The sequence below is a fragment of the Hydra vulgaris genome, chromosome 02 (assembly GCF_038396675.1).
Source record: "Hydra vulgaris chromosome 02, alternate assembly HydraT2T_AEP".
Lineage (NCBI taxonomy): Eukaryota > Metazoa > Cnidaria > Hydrozoa > Anthoathecata > Hydridae > Hydra > Hydra vulgaris.
In genome coordinates this window covers 61,115,574-61,133,860 of record NC_088921.1, presented here as the reverse complement: position 1 = coordinate 61,133,860, position 18,287 = coordinate 61,115,574, and the positions used below count along the sequence as shown (strand labels likewise).

The following is an 18,287-nucleotide window of genomic DNA, read 5'->3' as shown; positions in this document are numbered from 1 at the left end:
TTCATGATGGTTGCATTTTTTGTAGTGTCCCAATACGAGTGATTGCGTGTGTTTGATTTGCTAAAGGTATCTTTAGCATCTTTTTTATATTTTTGAAAGTAACATTCTGTACCAACAGATAAAGGTTTTAAAATTTTCAGTTTTTGATTTTTGTATTCTTTTTCTACACAGTGTGATATGCTGGAAGCAAAATGATGCTCTCAGTGTGATATGCTAGAAGCAAAATGATGCTTTGTTCCATTATATCAATGTAATAGCTCCGATTGTGTTTTTTAGGTTTGTCTTGATCTCTTAATTTTTGATAAGTCAATTTGAGAAGTCCGATAACTGACTTTGCTAAATACGTTTTTCCGTAATTTTTAGAATAAAAATGTTAAATACTTTCATAATTGCACCGTTCTTGTATTTTGTAATTGAAAAGTTTTGATCCTTTCTCGGTTTGCAAATAAATAAAACTTTTGTCGTCTGTTCATTGAATGTCTTTAAAAAAATGTTCAAAACTGCTGAGCCCTTTGTCTGCACTGTTTTACCTGTTACTCTTAAATACACTTTACCAGAAACAACGTTAATAACGACAAAATAAAATTCTAGTTGATACCCGAAATTGAGATTAAAACAGGTTGATACCGTTTTTCGTATGAAAATTGATGATTTTTGTACATATAAAGTTTGCGCGGAGCTTGTTTTTTCACGTTGGCGTCTGCTACTTTTTTATAAAGTTGTTTTTGATAAGACCATACTGTAAACATATCTTCCTATTTATTGTAGACGGAATTTTCTAAAAACGATTCGAGTTTTTTGTAAAATTTGAAATTTATTGGATTTTTTTAAAAGTATTTAGTTGCGTTAATACCTTTTTAATTTTTGGTACTTTGGTCATACCAAATAAACGGCTAAATCATTTTTTGAGTTGTTTTTCCACAACACGATCAATGTTGTCTTTTAATGAGTTGTTTATTTTATCGTTCCATTTACTTTTCTAGTTTTCTTAAAAAATATTATCTTTTATTGGGTGTTTTTTCAGGTGTAATAAGTTCTGCTTATTTCATAGGAGTAGCTTTGGTAGGTAAAGCGGTAGCTCCTAACGGTTCTTCGTTTATTAGTTATGTAAATACAGGTTTTGATGTAAACACAGATATAATAGATTCCAGTGTATACGGCGCTCGTCAATCCTTTTTAATTTCTGCTTTAGGACTATATAATGATAACGGAATAGTTTTGGATAAACAAATTGTCTTCTTTTAATTTTGTATCTGATTTTAAAAATGATACAAATTAGTTTATGTTATAAGAGTCAATTTCAAAACATTTTTTGTAAGACGATACAAGAGTACCTAAACAAGCAAGCTGAGAATTATATAAAGTACCCATCATCATCATCATTTCGATCAAAGTTTTTTGTTTAACTGTATCCTCGTTACTAAAAAATTGATTAGAATAGGTTTTAATGCTTTTAAAAAGATGATATTGTTCTATTTGACGCAAGTATAATTTACGCATTTTTTGAAATATCTTAACATCTTTAACGTCTCTGAAAGGAAATGCAAGAGTAATTGAACAAAAAGTTTTGAATGTGAGAAAAAGCATAGTTTCACTAAAAGATCTGTTTTCTACGGCGTTTTTGTCATAATTAATAATCATTTGAGTGTAAATGTTTTCGTTTGTTAATAAATAATTGTTACCTTGTATGTAATCTTTTAAAATATCGTATTTGTATCCTCCAAACATGTTTGCATATTATATTACCCATAGATGAAAATTACGGATAGTAATTGAAAGGCTCTTTCTCCTGAAAAACTTTCGTCTGTTAAAAATTCACGTTCAAAAAACCCAACGTCATAAAAGTATACGGACGACTCGATGCGAATAGTTATAAGAATCTTCTGACGTATATTGGGTTTCGTTTCAAAAAGGAATATTGAACTTATTAACAAAGTTCTACAGTTTTGCAAAAGCACGATGCTTTATTTAATAATAATTGGCCACCATCCCATGCTGCTCGCACTTCGTGGTGAAACAAGTAAAGTTAAAAATTCGTAAGCGTGATAAGAATATTGTTACTTTTTTTACGTAAACTTAGTTAGAAACGTTGTTATTAATACTAGCAAACGTATCTTTGACGTCGACGACGGCGGATAAGCATAAAATGTTTATTTTTAAATTGTTCAAAATCACTTTTTCGATTCAAATGGATAATAGAATTGATTTTTCCTTATGTCTAATAAATATCGAAATAAATTTCCTAATTTTTTTATCTCTCGGTTGTTATAAATTAAACTAGTTACTTCGGCAAAATTGGGCACTTCGTAAAAAGTTAAAAATTTTGTAATTGAAGTCAGTGGGTAAACTTTTTTTATTAGGCGGGTTGACATTATTTAAAGCAGAAGAAATCAGCAAATGGTTTAGACTTGTTTGTATCAAAGTAGGCGGTTTTGGATTGACAAGATTTGAGTTGTCCTTTTGAGGAGTATAATTTCTTAAATTTCTTACAGTTCTCATAGTTTCGCTGATGTATTTTTGATCGATTGTGCATTAAATTCGCTTTGTCTGTTTTGAATTACAATTTAAAATCGGAAGCGTCTCCTCCATCGATGAGATATGTTTTAGTGCATAGTATCAATAGGTAACAACTTGTTTAAACTTTGCTGAAAACGCAATTCGCCTTCAATTCAACTTTCAGTGGTTATCGGACTAGCAGAAATGTGCAACAAAGTTAATCGTTTCTTTTGAATAAGTTGGAAAGATCTGCTTGTTTGAACCTTGTTCGGAAACAGGTTCTGTCTTTGTTTTCTTTTTTTAGTTGCAATCTATTTTTGTTATAAATATCGGTATTGTAAGATTTTTGAAATAATACTTTTCACAAAGTTATTAAAGGAGATTAGTAAAATTCGTTAGGTTTAACTCTATTCATATATCATAAAAATACAAATCTTTTTGACAATAATCAATATCAAGCTGTTGTCTTAGTAAATCAACAACAGTTTTTGTAGGCTGGAACGATTCAAATAAAGTCAGCTTATTAGTGTAATAATTTATAATATGGTGATAAAGTATAAAACAAGTAGAGTCAAAATACTCTTTTAAAACATCGTATTTGTTGTAAACAAAAAAAAAATAGCTTAGTTTTTATCTTTCAATTTTTTTTTCTTAATATAACTTTTCGTTTATATTCTTATATATAAACGGAAAAGTTGTATTAACAAAAATATTCTTTGACAAATAATCTAATTTCCAAACAAACGTGTTCTTCAAATGCGTTTTTAATTTGCAATCTTTCGTGGTCAGATAAAAATTCATATTTTAACATTTTTACAGCGTTAAAGCGTGATAAAACTTCTTTAATCCATATTTTGATTTTGTTTTTACGTCTATTAATTTTTAGTATAAAAACTTGTCGTTTTTTTGGCTTGTCGTGTAAAAGTTTTTTGATTGCACAGTTCGCAATCACTTTGTAAAAGTTGCAGCAATTCTTCGCTCTTCCAATCATTCTGAATCGGAATAGTTTGATTCGTTTCCAGATTCTAAAGATTCGTCTGTAGATTAACATAGTCCGTATCGTTTACTACTTTAAATTTCTTCGAGTAAAAGTGATACTCTCTCGCTCTCGCACCATTGTCTTTTTTTAGTTTGATTTTCTTTTTCAGTATTTATAACAATTTTTTCTTATTCATTTCGATTGTTCTCCTTCATTATTCCTTGATTAAAGGTTTTGTGATGGGATTTGAGATTTGAAAAATTTTTTTAAAACTTTGAGCTTTTACGTGCGGAAAAGATAGAAAACTAACAAATTTTTTTGATGACTCTCATGTCGTAAAATCAAAATCTAAATTTCTTTGCGCGTCTACGGGAATAAATACTTGTTGTTTTTTTAAATTGTAATTTGAGTTCTTAAACTTGCAACAGAGCAGTTTCTTTTAAACAATGCCAAATGTCCGTGTTGATTATAAGTTTCTTTGTTAAGTAAATCAGTTATGATGTAATACATTTTCCCAGCTGAAAGAAAGTCGTTTTTAAATATTTTACTAATTTGGCTATTATAGCCGAAAGAAAAGATGCATTTATAGTGCGAAACTAAGTTGTTTCAGGCTTGACTCGATTTAGAAAGTTCTGCACAAAAAATCGTGATAGTGCTCACACCGTGATGAGAACCGCTAGAACATGCGCTCGTATATTGTTGACTCTTTAGACAGAAAACGCTAATATCACAAATAAGATAATTTTTTTCAATATTCGACAATCGCTATTTTGAATGCCGTTTTTACTTTTATAAAACTTATAGCTCGTTGAATTATGAGGTCTAAATTTTAAGGATTATTGTTTTAAGAAGAATTGATAATTTTTTGCCAAAATTTGTAATGAGCTTTGCTGGGTTCTCTCATTTGAATAATAAACAACATTTTGGCATCTGGATATTTGCCGTGTTGCAACAGCTCTCGTGCCATAGTAGAACTACATGCACATAAAATTGTTGTTGTGACTCTTTTTTACCAATTGTCACTGATAAAACACACCGTTTTCATGTAGATGAGACAACTTTTAATTGCTTATGGAGTCATGAAAACCCAGGCTCATCACAATTAAAAATTTGATGTGGCTCAAAGTGATATTTATCCAACAAAATTTTCTAAATTGCTGAATTAGAATTTAATATTATCTTCATTCAAACCAAGTACTCTATTTACAGAAACTGCTTCTAGTTTTCTGAGTGATAAATCAGAATGGGGTTTTAAAAAGCCTCTCACAAAGTCTTCTTCTCTAATTTAATATTTTTGTTAAAAATATTTGGAATTAATTTTTTGTTTTTGCAGAACTCAAATAATATTAATCTAATATCCATTATTGAGACAACATAAAATGAATTGTCCATTTCTTTAATATACTTATTAAGTTCCTGTTCTTGATTATCAGAAAGCACTTATCTAAATCTTCCAAATAAATTAGTATATAAATTACTTTCAAGTGAAGCCTTTTTAACACGCCAATGTTGTGAATCTAAAAATTTTACAAGCTTTTCTTAAATGCATCTGTCTCAACTTTACTGCTGCTATAGCATTTTTCTTGTCATCTTTGTTCCAGTTAGCCTGATAAATTTTTCTCTTATAGTTTGTCATTTAAAAATTTTGGTCACTAAATAAAACAAAGTTACGTTATATTCTTGTAAAGTTTGTAACAAAGTTATGTTTTACTTTTACATGCACATAATTAGTTTAATTGTTTAACAAAATGATTATAGCAAGTTTACTTTGGAGATCTTTTTCAGTAACTTGCGTCGTCGTACTTTACCCGAAAAAAGTGAAGTTATATATTTTTAAAATATTTTCGAAACAAAATAATCTGATATAAACATAGAAATGGCAGCTGAAAGACAACAAATAAATTATAACAAATTTATTATTATGTTTGTTCTGTGGTAAAAAATGACAGCGCACGTGAAATTTTTCCACAAAAGAAAATAAAATTACTTTAGACTTTTTAATCAAATTGACGCTACTCGTAAACTTTAAACCACTTTTCTATATCATAATTTGGAATAAAAAAACTGGTGAAAACTCCTTTAAAACATTTAAAAAAAAAACATGAAATCTTTAACATAGTAAAACAAAACTACTGTATCATTTTGAAAAAATTCTGTACAACGCTAAAAAGCCTAAAAGTCTCACTTTACCCCGGTTTCTGAATTTGCACCAGGTAACCCTAAAAGTTGTCCATAACTGGTATTATTTAATTAGTAAAATAGTTCACTTAGTGTATTTACCGATTTCAAGAATTTATTGAATTAATACGGATCTCAAAGTTATCCGGCAGGGGTAACTTTGTCATAGTAGTTTAAGTTTTAACATAAATTTTAAGCTTGTAAATAAAGTGTAATTATCTGAATTTAGTGTAACATAAATTTATTAGTTAGCATTTATTGTACGAAAATTAACCTAAAATAACTAAATGAGCTTAAGAAAAGGCATTTAAAAGAAATATAAACATCACTAATGCAACTTACAAAGCAACTTTTGTAAAATGAATATATTTTTTACATATAGATTGATAAATAGATTGATAGCATGTGGACGCATGTCAGACGTCTTACGGACGTCCTTGGGAAGACTAATACCCACTGGGTTTTCTTTGGGACGTCTTATTTTAGGTTTTATTTTTTAATTAGGGTTAAAATCCGCTTATGACAATGTCAGACTAGTTTCCATTAATAATGCTAACTAATAACTAATCAAGTTAGAATTCTCTCTTATTACAGAGGAAAATTATTATATAAAAAAGACAATAATTGAATAATATTTTTTTAAGAAAATATATTTTCCAAACACATTTTAAAAGCAAAATAATTTAAAACAATAATTATAAGGCTCATTTGCATTTTTGTTCAAACTTCCAGCCGTAAAAGCTGGAAAAGCTCTTTTGAGTCACTAATAATAAAATCAAGTATATCCTTTGTCAAGTTTTTTCAAGGAAACACTTTACATTATTAGAAAAACACATTGATAAAACAGCTGTAAAGTACATATTACCATATACACATACTTATCAAAAAAGCATACAGCGGAGAAAATAGAATTAGCCTCACCTTTATTTTTCGTTCTAATTTAAAGAAAATGGCAATGAAACAATTATTAAGTCTACTTTATTTCTTATTATCTTCTACTATAACTAAAAAAATTATAAATTGGTATTTTTAATTAATTAAAAATGGAAAAAAAATTAAAAGTATTCAATTTGTGGAGAAAATAGAATTAGCCTCATTTATGCTATATACAAAAAAATACAGAAAATATTTTGTTTTTGCGCTCATTTAATATTTAGTATTGCTTCCTGAACCTATAATGACTTCAAATATGCAACTTAACATACTAGTCACAACATTTTGGATAGTTTCTATAGATATTTCATTCCAAGCTTCTCTGATACGAATTTTCACCTCCAAGGTGGATTCAAATTGCTTACCATTTTCATAAGCCTTTCTAGAAAATATTCCCATAGATTTTCAATTGAGTTAAGATCTGGACTAGATCCGGGTCATTCCATTACGTGACTATTTTTTTCTCTAAACAAAGCTATTGTAAGCTTTGAGTTATGGATCATCATTGTCTTGTTGAAAAGTGAAATTTTCACCCATTAATTCATTACCATGTTTAAGCAAACTTATTTCTAATGTAGTCCTGTGTATTCATTTTTGTGAAATTCATGACAGTGGAAGTTTTAAGTAAAAAGCCCCCAAAACCATAACAGTTCCACCACCAAAGTTACTTGAGTACTCAACTGAGTTTCTTCTTTTTTCGAAGATCGTGCCAGTAATATTGATAGCCATTAGGACAATCTAGATGAACTTTTTTTCATCACTAAAAAGAACTTGATGCCACTCTTCCTGCAAAGACATGTGTTCTTTTGCAAATTGTTATCTAACTTCTTTATGACGAGCAGTAAGCTTTGGTTTTGGTTTACGTTTTTTTCAAACTATGTTTGGATCTTCAATTAAGATCTGTCTCACACGTTAAACAGATACAGATAGTTGTAAATCAGCACGAAATTGAGATGCAGTTATGTGCTGAGCAGAAGCACGACGTACAATAACTCGTTTAGTACAATTATCAATTTTTCATAACTAACGCCAATCTTAAAGTAATTATTAACCACTTTTGGCGATCTTTAAATTTTCTTTGCAATTTTCCGATTAGGTAAGTCAGTATCTTTGTATGCTTTGGTTACTGCTAATTCTTCATTCCTTAAACGCTTACCATTTCAAATTAATTCGTTAAACGCTTACCATTTCAAAAAAGTCGCAAATGCGTATCACCAAATAAAAATATGTAGGTAAACTGAAAATAATTATTTATGAGGCTAATTCTAGTTGCTACCGCAAATATCAAGTATTATATATTTTATTGTTTTATCAAATCTACCGCAACTTAATTATGCTATATTATAATCTAAAAAGTTGTTGTTTGTAACAATAATTATATATGCGTGGATACAAAAGATGCAACGCACAAACTTCCTTATAAATTTATAAAATATTGGATCAGTACATGGTGAGGCTAATTCTATTTTCTCCACTGTATATGCAAACAATAAGCATATATAACTTGAATTGTGGAAACAAAAATTTTAAAAATGACATAAGCTGTTTAAAAAGATTTAAAGTGAACAAAGTATAAATATATATATATACAAACAATACTCTTTACCTTTAGATTTTTTTATGTATATTTTTACTGTAATCCTCATAACAAAATTTAACCTTTACATACAATAACATGTGATATGTCATGTTAGTGTTGGCACAAAATTTAAACTAATTTTTCTAAATTTTTAAAAAAAGAACAAAAATAGTTAATAGCATCACAGAGTGTTCAAAGTAGTAATAGCCAATTTTATGGAAATAGTATTAGTATAACGTTTTGCATAAACAATGCATAAAAAATAATTAGGCCTCATCCATTCCCTTATTTTCTTTCTTAAAATAAAATATAAGCTCAATAAAAATAAAACTACTAAAAAATAAATAAAGCTAAAAGAAAAACTAAAATAAACAAAATGTAAACGATTTAAAAAAATTAAAAGGAGTGATCCTTTCTACTTTATGTCTAATAAAAGTGTTATATATAAATTACTAAGTTATTTTCTATACTTATATTTTCTATAATTTTCAATTATAATATGATCTTAAAGATGATTATTAATTTTAATATGATTATTTATGTAATATTTCTAAACTAATAAATAATAATTAAATTCCAAAAGGTAAATTGTTTTAACTCGCTTGATAGATCTTTCTCTAATGATCGCGTGCATTTTGAGAACGCCCTTTTTCAAATTCAGAAAAGCCTAGTGACTAATTAAAACTACTTTAAAAACAAAAGCGAAACGACGTTGAACGTTAAACGTTGACTTTAGTAATTATATTAAAATAATTGATAGGTATATATATATATTTTTTTTTATATTTTGTTTTTTTTCTTTCATTTTTCTTTATTTTTATAATTTAAAATGTTCTTATTACAGTTTATTTTATTAATTGTTCTTTTACATTTATATTGAAAAATTTTTTTACATTTATTATATATATATATATATATATATATATATATATATATATATATATATATATATTTATACATTGTATATATATTTATATATATATAAATATATATATATATATATATATATATATATATATATATATATAAATATATATATATATATATATATATATATATATATATATATATATATATTTATATATATATATATATATATATATATATATATATATATATATATATATATATATATATATATATATATATTTATATATATATATATATATATATATATATATATATATATATATATATATATTTATATATATATATATATATATATATATATATATATATATATATATATATATATATATATATATATATATATATATATATACAGTTGCGGACAAAACTACGTGAACGATTGCAGATAGTTTTTTGAAACAAAAGTTTCAACACCTTAAAAAAAGTTTTTTCTCTAATACTATATATGATTGGATAGAGCGTTTTTTGCTCTATAAGATTGTGTAAAGTGTATTCTTTAATAATACGTATAAAATCATACATGTATAAACGTTAAAATAATTTCGAAAATTTTGAGCGACAAAACCACGTGAACGGTTTATAAAAGCGTCATTTTTGATGCAAATTATATTATATTCACATCGAAATCAGTGCTTTTAAAAATCGTTCATGTGGTTTTGGTATTCTAAGAACTTACAATCATTTAAATTTCTTAAGATTATTCTGTTTAACATAAAAAAATTAAAAAAATTAAACTATAATGGTTCGTCAAACTGATTCAAAAATTGAAAGCTTGGTTTTGCGTTTGCGCAAAGAAGAAAAATGGTTCATTGGGCAAATTGCAGCTCATGTGAAGATGTCAAAAGGTGGAATACATAAAATTATACACCGAGTAAAGAGCAAAAAGATCGTTAAGAAAGGTGGTCGTCCACGTATTACTGATAAGCGGTAATATTCCTTTAATTTTATTATTTTTAATATCTAATCTTAATAATATTAATGTTAATGTTAATTTTAATGTTTAACATTTTATTTTTTAGTACTGATCGATAAATTGTGTGAAAATCTCTTGAGAATCCACATTTGACAGCCCCTGAAATTCGTCTGCAAACAGGCATGGAAAACGTAAGCACACGAACGATTCAAAGGCGTTTAAACGAAGGAGGTCTTTATGGGCGCAGACCTGCAAAGAAACCATTCCTTAAGCCCAGGCACGTCAAAGATCGCCTACAGTTCGCTAAAGATCACTTAAACTGGACGGTTGAAAATTGAAAAACAGTTTTGTGGTCGGATGAAAGTAAATTTAACATGGTTTGCAGCGACGGTCGAGGTTATGTTAGGCGTCCAGTAGGTAAAAGATTTGCAAAAGAGTATACAATAGGAACTGTAAAATTTGGGGGTGGCAATATAATGGTTTGGGGGTGTTTCTCCTGGGCTGAAATTGGTCCGTTGTACCGTGTAAACGGTATAATGGACCAACTACAGTACAGGGAAATATTATCTAATCAAATGTTGCCACACGCTTTAGAAAAAATGCCTCACAATTGGGTTTATTAACATGATAATGACCCTAAACATACAGCTTTGACTGTAAAAAATTGGCTCACGGTAAAATAATAGCATAACGGTTTTGAAGTGGCCTGCCCAATCTCCCGACTTAAATCCAATCGAAAATTTATGGATTGAAGTTGAGCGACGCTTGGGAGGTCGCAAATTTCAAAAACCGGATGAACTTTTTCGAGCCGTACAGTATGAATGGGAGGCATTACCAAAACAGTTACTAGAAACTCTTGTAGAATCTATGCCAAAACGGTGCAAGGCCGTTATCGATTCTAAAGGCTACGCAACTAAATATTAATGTTTTTTTTTTTTTAGAATCTATTATGTTAGTAAAATTATTCTTTTACGTTTGTATAATCGTTCACGTGGTTTTGTCGCGCAAAATATTTGATGCTTTTTGAACATTTAGATATGTTTAATTTTAAACAAATTATTAGAGAATACACTTTACACAGTCTTATAGAGCAAAAAACGCTCTATCCAACCATATATAGTATTAAACTATAAACTTTTTTTAAGACATTGAAAATTTCATTAAAAATAACTATTTGCAATCGTTCACGTAGTTTTGTCCGCAGCTGTATATATATATATATATATATATATATATATATATATATATATATATATATATATATATATATATATATATATATATATGTATATATATATATGTATATATATATATATATATATATATATATATATATATATATATATATATATATATATATATATAATATATATATATATATATATATGTATATATATATATGTATATATATATATAAATTATGTCAGTGTATTCTACAAATAGAGTTCTCAATGATCTTGAAGAACAGAGTAAAATTAAATTAGTAAAAACACTTACTACCATCAGTCGGTTCATCATGAAGAATCTTCTTCCTGATGAACCTACTAATGGTGAAAAATAATGTTGATGATAAAAGTTAGATAAGTGTTTTTACAAATTTATATATATATATATATATATATATATATATATATATATATATATATATATATATATATATATATATATATATATATATATATATATATATATATATATATATATATATATATATATATATATATATATATATATATATATTTATTTATTTTTTCTTCTATTAATTAATTGACTGATGATAAAAAAAAAGATTGTTATGATATTTTACATCTTCTTTGAGCTCCTTTCAGTTAATATATGTTTTATAAATGTGTATATTTAAAAGTGTATATATATATATATATATATATATATATATATATATATATATATATATATATATATATATATATATATATATATATATATATATATATATATATATGTATGGGAAAGGCGCCATGATGGCATACCGTTCCTATTTCCATAAAAATTGTTTTTGTTAAAAAAGTGATTAGACCTATATGAATATACTGACTTTACATTTGTTTTTGTGAAAATACAACCCTTGTGCACAAATATTATTTTTATAATCAACAAAATTCGATTTAGGATGTGCTGTCGTAGTTTTATTCCGTTCATATATTTAAGATTGTGATTTTATTACTAACTGTGCAGATAGAGAATTTTTATGCATATTATATCCAAGTTTTAAGCACTTAGTGGAATACTTACTTTAATTTTATCTTTTAAACAACGTAGACACAGCTTGTTTTAATGAAATTAAAACAAGCTGTGATAATGATGACTTCTTCTCATAATGGCATACTAACGAGTTGGGTATGTTGCAACATTAACGAGTTGTAAAAATCTTTTCTTTTTTTTTAATAAAAGAAGTTTATTTTTAAATAAAGTAAAAAGAAAGCAATGCTCCAAAAGTTTTTTTTTTTGGTCCAAAAAATACATAAAACGCAATATACTCTATGTGCATGTAAGAAACTTTACTATGCTGCAATGTAGCATGAAATGGTTAAGTAGAATGGTACCAAATAATTTATGAAGGAAGACTCTAACGTTAAATAAAGTCATAAAGTTACTCTTGATCCTAACCAGCCCCATCCTCACCTAGGTTATCATAGTAGCAGTGGTTGCCAATGAAGGCATACTTGTTCTATTTTTTAAAATAGGAATAACTTAAGAAAAAAAAAAAAGATAGCAACTCCGAGGATTATTATTGTTCTACATATAACAAGGAATGTATCCAAATCAAAACTTTTACTATTGGTCTTTATTTTACAGAATGATGAAGGTTCAAAGTTAAGTATGCCATCATTAGCGCCTTTCCCCTATGCATATATATACATATATATATATATATATATATATATATATATATATATATATATATATATATATATATATATATATATATATATATATATATATATATATATATATATAACGGGTGATGCGGAAGTTATCGGACAAATCCTAATTTCATTATTTGAGCATAATAATTAGTTTTTGTGGTTTTATGCGTAGGCATAAACGTTCTATAAAATATAAACTTTATTATTTGAAACACAGTTATTTAAAATAAGGTTAAATGCAGCTGAACGAGAATCTTTTCGAAAGCGACTAAAAATGTTTTTTGTAAATAAACCTAGTTTTGAAAAGGAAGGATTTGCTCGAAGTACAATATATGATAACCTAAAAAGATTTGAAACTGCTCAATCTTTTTCTGATAGAAAGCACCCTGGTCGTCCGATATCCTGGACTAGAGAAAAGAAAGCCGAATTAACGAGACTTGTCAACAATCAAAAAGGGGTCAGTCAGAGAAAAATAGGTATTAAATTCGGTGTAAATCAATCGACAATTGGTCGTCAGGTGAAAAAAATGAATATTAAATATAGAAAACGTGAAAAGACTCCAAAATACACTATAGAACAACAAATAAAGGCGAAGAAAAAAAGCAGGAAACTAGTTAACCAACTCTATAACACAAAATCGCATCTAGTCATCGATGACGAAAAATACTTTTGTTTTGCAGGGGACAACATGCCTGGAAATTCTGGATACTACACAAATAACAAAAAGACATGCCCAGAAAGTGTTCGTTTTATAGGAAAAGAGAAATTTCCAAAATAATTATTAATGTGGATAGCCATATCTGACCGTGGTTGTCCGAGCCATTGTTTCGCACTTCCAAGGCTGTAGCGATCAATTCATCAATCTATATTAATGAATGTTTAGAAAAACAACTTCTTCCATTTATTCACAAGTATCATGGAGACTTTAACTATTTATTTTGGCCAGATTTAGCAAGCTCATTATTCTAAAGATTCTCTAAATTGGATGGACCAATATGTCTATTACGTCGATAAAGAATCCAATCCCCCAAATGTGCCTCAAGCACGACCAATTGAAAATTTTTGGGGACATTTGGCACAGAAGGTTTACGAGGGAGATTGGCAAGCTTCAACAGAGCAAGTTTTGATTGATCGCGTTAAACTAAAACTACAAGAAATTAATTTAAACTTTTTACAGTCGCATTTGAAAGGCGTCAGAGCAAAATTGAGATCAATTGCAGATGGTGGTGTTTTTTCATATAAAAAATAATATATTTTTATTAAAAGATAAATTCTTTATTTAAAAAAAATATAATAGTAGTTTGTTTTTTTATTTATAAATCAGATATTGACGTTTTTATTTTGTCCAATAACTTCCGCATCACCCGTTTATATATATATATATATATATATATATATATATATATATATTATATATATATATATATATATATACATATATATATATATATATATATATATATATATATATATATATATATATATATATATATATACATATATAAATATATATATATACATAATATATATATATATATATATATATATGCAAATATATATATATATCGATATATATATATGTATATATATATATATATATATATATATATATATATATATATATATATATATATATATATATATATATATATGTATATATATATATATATATTTATGTATATATATATATTTATATATGTATATATATATATATATATATATATATATATATATATATATATATATATATGTATGTATAATACAAAGATATATAATTGCACACTTTTAAAATATTTATATTGTAAACAGTGGCGGAACTTCAAAGTTTGGGCCCCCCCGCAAAAGAATGTTTTTTTTAAAAAAAATAAAGCTTCACATATTAAATAGATATTTATTTCATATATCATATTTAAAAACAAAAAATTAAATAAAGATAACTTCAAAACGAAACTAAAACTTAACCGAACTTAAATAGTGAAAACTTTCCTCCTTGATTTCATATTGGCAAAATCGGTAATGATGTTTTTCATTTCCATTTTTCCAGCCGCTTTTGCCTCAATAGAAACTATTGCAAGGTCGCTTAAACGTTCTTTACAAATGGTATTTCGTAAATAATTTTTTATTATTTTAAGTTTCGAAAAAGAACGTTTAGCTGATGCAACAGTAACAGGTAAGGTAAGAAACAATAACAATGCTGTTATCACTTGTGGAACGCTTGCAGCTATAGTTGACAATTTTACTATTAAAAGGTCAGCCAATTCACGTATAGATGATATTTTTGATATTTCATCGTGTAGCATTGACTTTACCATAACCATTTGCAGCGGAAATTCAGTTGTTATATCTTCACTATATTTTCTCTGAATGGCTTCTGCACAGCTTATGATCTCACGTTCTTTCATTACCATTAATTTATTTGGATGGATGCAGGAAATCAATTGTACCACTTCTTGCATTCCTTTAAATCTATTGTCGAGTTGGTTGATAACGACGTCCAAAATTTTTATAAAAATATTGATGCAAAAATTTCCTCACTACTATCAAAACGGTGATCTGTAGATAATTCGTCAAAATGCCTTTTCACAATTTTTCTTCTTTTTTGAAAAAATATTGCAGGAATCTGCCACGTAGTCGCTATTTCTACCGCTTCAAGTTTTGCTGAATCAAACATCTTTCTATATTGTTTTAAATTTTTGCTGGCATTTTCTATAGAACCTGAAGCTGTCGTAAGATCTAAATTTTTAGTTTGCAGCAATTTTGATGGTATATGTACCTCATTAAGGATTTTAGACAAAAGCACGCATAAAAAAACAAATTCGAAACTGCTCATATTTTTTTGTATTCGTACTGCTTCTTTGCGTTCTTCACGTTTTGTACTTGTTATTGATATCTCGGAAAGAGCTTTCATTATATCAAGAAAGCGAATTTTAACGGCGAAAAGAGAAGTATATCGTCCTGCCCATCGCGTTGGATTTAACCTTTTTAATGTTATTTGTGATTCTCCTGTATATTTGGATAGTAGATCCCACCTGTTTATGCTATTTCCGAAAAATGAATACACATCTTCTAGCATTACAAAAAATGAAGCAACTTTAACACAACATTTAACCGCATCGTTAATAACAAGATTTAAATTATGAGCTGCGCAATGCATATACATAGCATTGGGTTGATTTTTCTTAAAAAGGGCCTGAACCCCATTGTATATCCCACTCATGACGTTCGCACCATCATAACCTTGACCCCTGCAGTTACTTAATTTTATATGATGTTTTTCTAACAGATTTAAAATTTCTTCATGTAGTCCAGCAGCAGTGTGGTTATATATTTCCGTGAATCCCAAGAAAACTTCTTTAATTTCAATTGATGTGGCTTCATCTTTTTCATTTTTAATAATTTTTACGTATCTAAATACTTGACTGAGCTGATCTCTTTTAGTAATATCTTGTGTTGTATCCATTATAATTGAATAAAAAGGTGAACTATTAATATCAGCAGTAAGAGTGGCTTTTAAATGCGTTGCAAGGCAATGTATGACTTCATTTTGAATTTGATGGCTTAAATATTTTATAGATCCATTTGGCATACTCAAAACTTGCTTCATAACATTATCATATTTAGCTAAAAGTTGAACTTGGGTTAAAAAATTACCATTATATTCATTGTCAAATGATTCACGATGACCACGAAAAGCCAAAGAATTTTTACAAAGTGCTAATGTTATATTTACTATCCGCTCTAAGACTTGCACCCAAAAATTTGATTGGTATCGTATTTGTTCTTCTATATTTTTATCAATTGTTTCATTATGTCGCCATTTTTCATAAATGCAACAAGCAAATATATGTTGTTGAGTATTTTCGTGAATTTTAATTTTTTTAGAAAGACCACGCCAATCTCTGACACCATGCTCACGCCAGTTATCCTTTGCTTTTCGTTCTTCTGAGAAAAGCCAACAAGGCTCGCAATAAACGGTATCAAGTTTTGGGGAATAGCAAAGCCACATTCTTTCTATAGATCCATATTTTGTGGTAGTTTTAAAATATTCCTTGGAAAACCTACGGTTTTCTTGCAAGGGGTCGCGTATAAAAGGACCTTTTGGCCGACACGATTCCGATAATATAATTATTTTCTTAATATCTTTTGTTAGTATTTTACCATGAAAATTTGCAATGTCAGTAGAAAATAATTCACTTGATTTTTCTAAATTAATTTGTTCAATGGCGTCATTCGTATCAGAGTTTGAATCTTCTTTGTCTTCATTTCGGTGGTTTCTCGGAGACCTATTCACATCTTCTTCGTTCACATTTTTATTACCAGTAGCAATGTTTTCTTCTATATCATCATGTTCTACTGACTGATTTATACATACCACTTCTGCAGAGTTTTGACTTTCCACTTCAGTTTCCGCTCGCTTTTCGATTGGTTTCAAAAACTTTGTTAGCTTCGGCAATTTAGCTAAAGTAGCTTTTGTTTCTTTTAACTTTCTTCTTTTTGCTGCACCGCTTGTACTACTTAATTTCTTTTCCATTATTATGAGTCAAAATCTAAATTATTACAAATTTATAAATTCAGTACCTGTTGTAAAATTTTTAATTATTACAAATTTATTAATTACCTTTTATTAAATATATCAGTGAAGTAATAAACTCTCGTGCAACAATACTTTATTATTCGTAACACGATTAAATAAATTGGAGACTTTTGAGTAATTCAGATAAAATAAGAAATGAAAAGTTAACTTAATACAATGGAAGATTTAATATAAAATTGAAAATGAGAACATACATTTAAAAGTTAATTTGTATATGCAACAAGGATTATAGAATCATTATCCTTGATATGCAACGACATAACAAATAATATTGTTTATATTTTAAAAATATTGAATATGCAACTAAGAACTTATAAATTGAAGAACTTCTTACAGTTTAAAAAAAATTTATACGCAACAAATTATTACTTTTACCGAATTCAGTCTAATTGTCTAATTCATACACAAACACAACATAACGGTATAAAAATTAAATATACAATAACATCTGGCAGTTCGCAGCTGATAATCGTACTTTATTTCTCAATTGCGTATGCAATTTTAAAAAGATTACAACTTTTCGTTTAAATGTAAACTACGCACTCCAATACAAAAATAAATTTTTGAACAATATATTTTAATACGATGGATGACATTTTTTTTATCAAAGTTTTATATTTTAGGGCCCACTATACCTGCGGAAAAGAGTTTTATAGTATAAATATTATTGAGAGTATAATTTTTTTTATATGAGGGCCCCCTATAGCTGGTAGGCCCCCTGCAACACAGGGTCCTGCGTCCAGTAGTTCCGCCACTGATTGTAAACATTAAAAAAGGAAAAAGGTAATAAAAGGCGA

At 27.4% G+C, this 18,287-nt stretch overlaps 1 protein-coding gene across 1 annotated transcript; it reads right to left on the bottom strand.

Annotated features, from left to right (window-relative positions):
• Positions 1 to 14,862: 14,862 nt before the first annotated feature.
• On the bottom strand, positions 14,863 to 17,626 carry LOC136077079 (zinc finger MYM-type protein 1-like). Its single transcript, XM_065791601.1, has 2 exons — positions 17,515 to 17,626; positions 14,863 to 17,443 (listed from the first exon to the last, which is right to left on the bottom strand). Exon 2 carries the CDS (start codon positions 17,425 to 17,427, stop codon positions 15,400 to 15,402), a length of 2,028 nt encoding a protein of 675 aa, XP_065647673.1. The 5' UTR covers positions 17,428 to 17,443; positions 17,515 to 17,626; the 3' UTR covers positions 14,863 to 15,399.
• Positions 17,627 to 18,287: the final 661 nt, after the last annotated feature.

Coding starts and splice junctions, on each gene's coding strand:
- LOC136077079 (XM_065791601.1), bottom strand. CDS start 17,427: ATGGAAAAGAAATTAAGTAGTACAAGCGGTGCAGCAAAAAGAAGAAAG.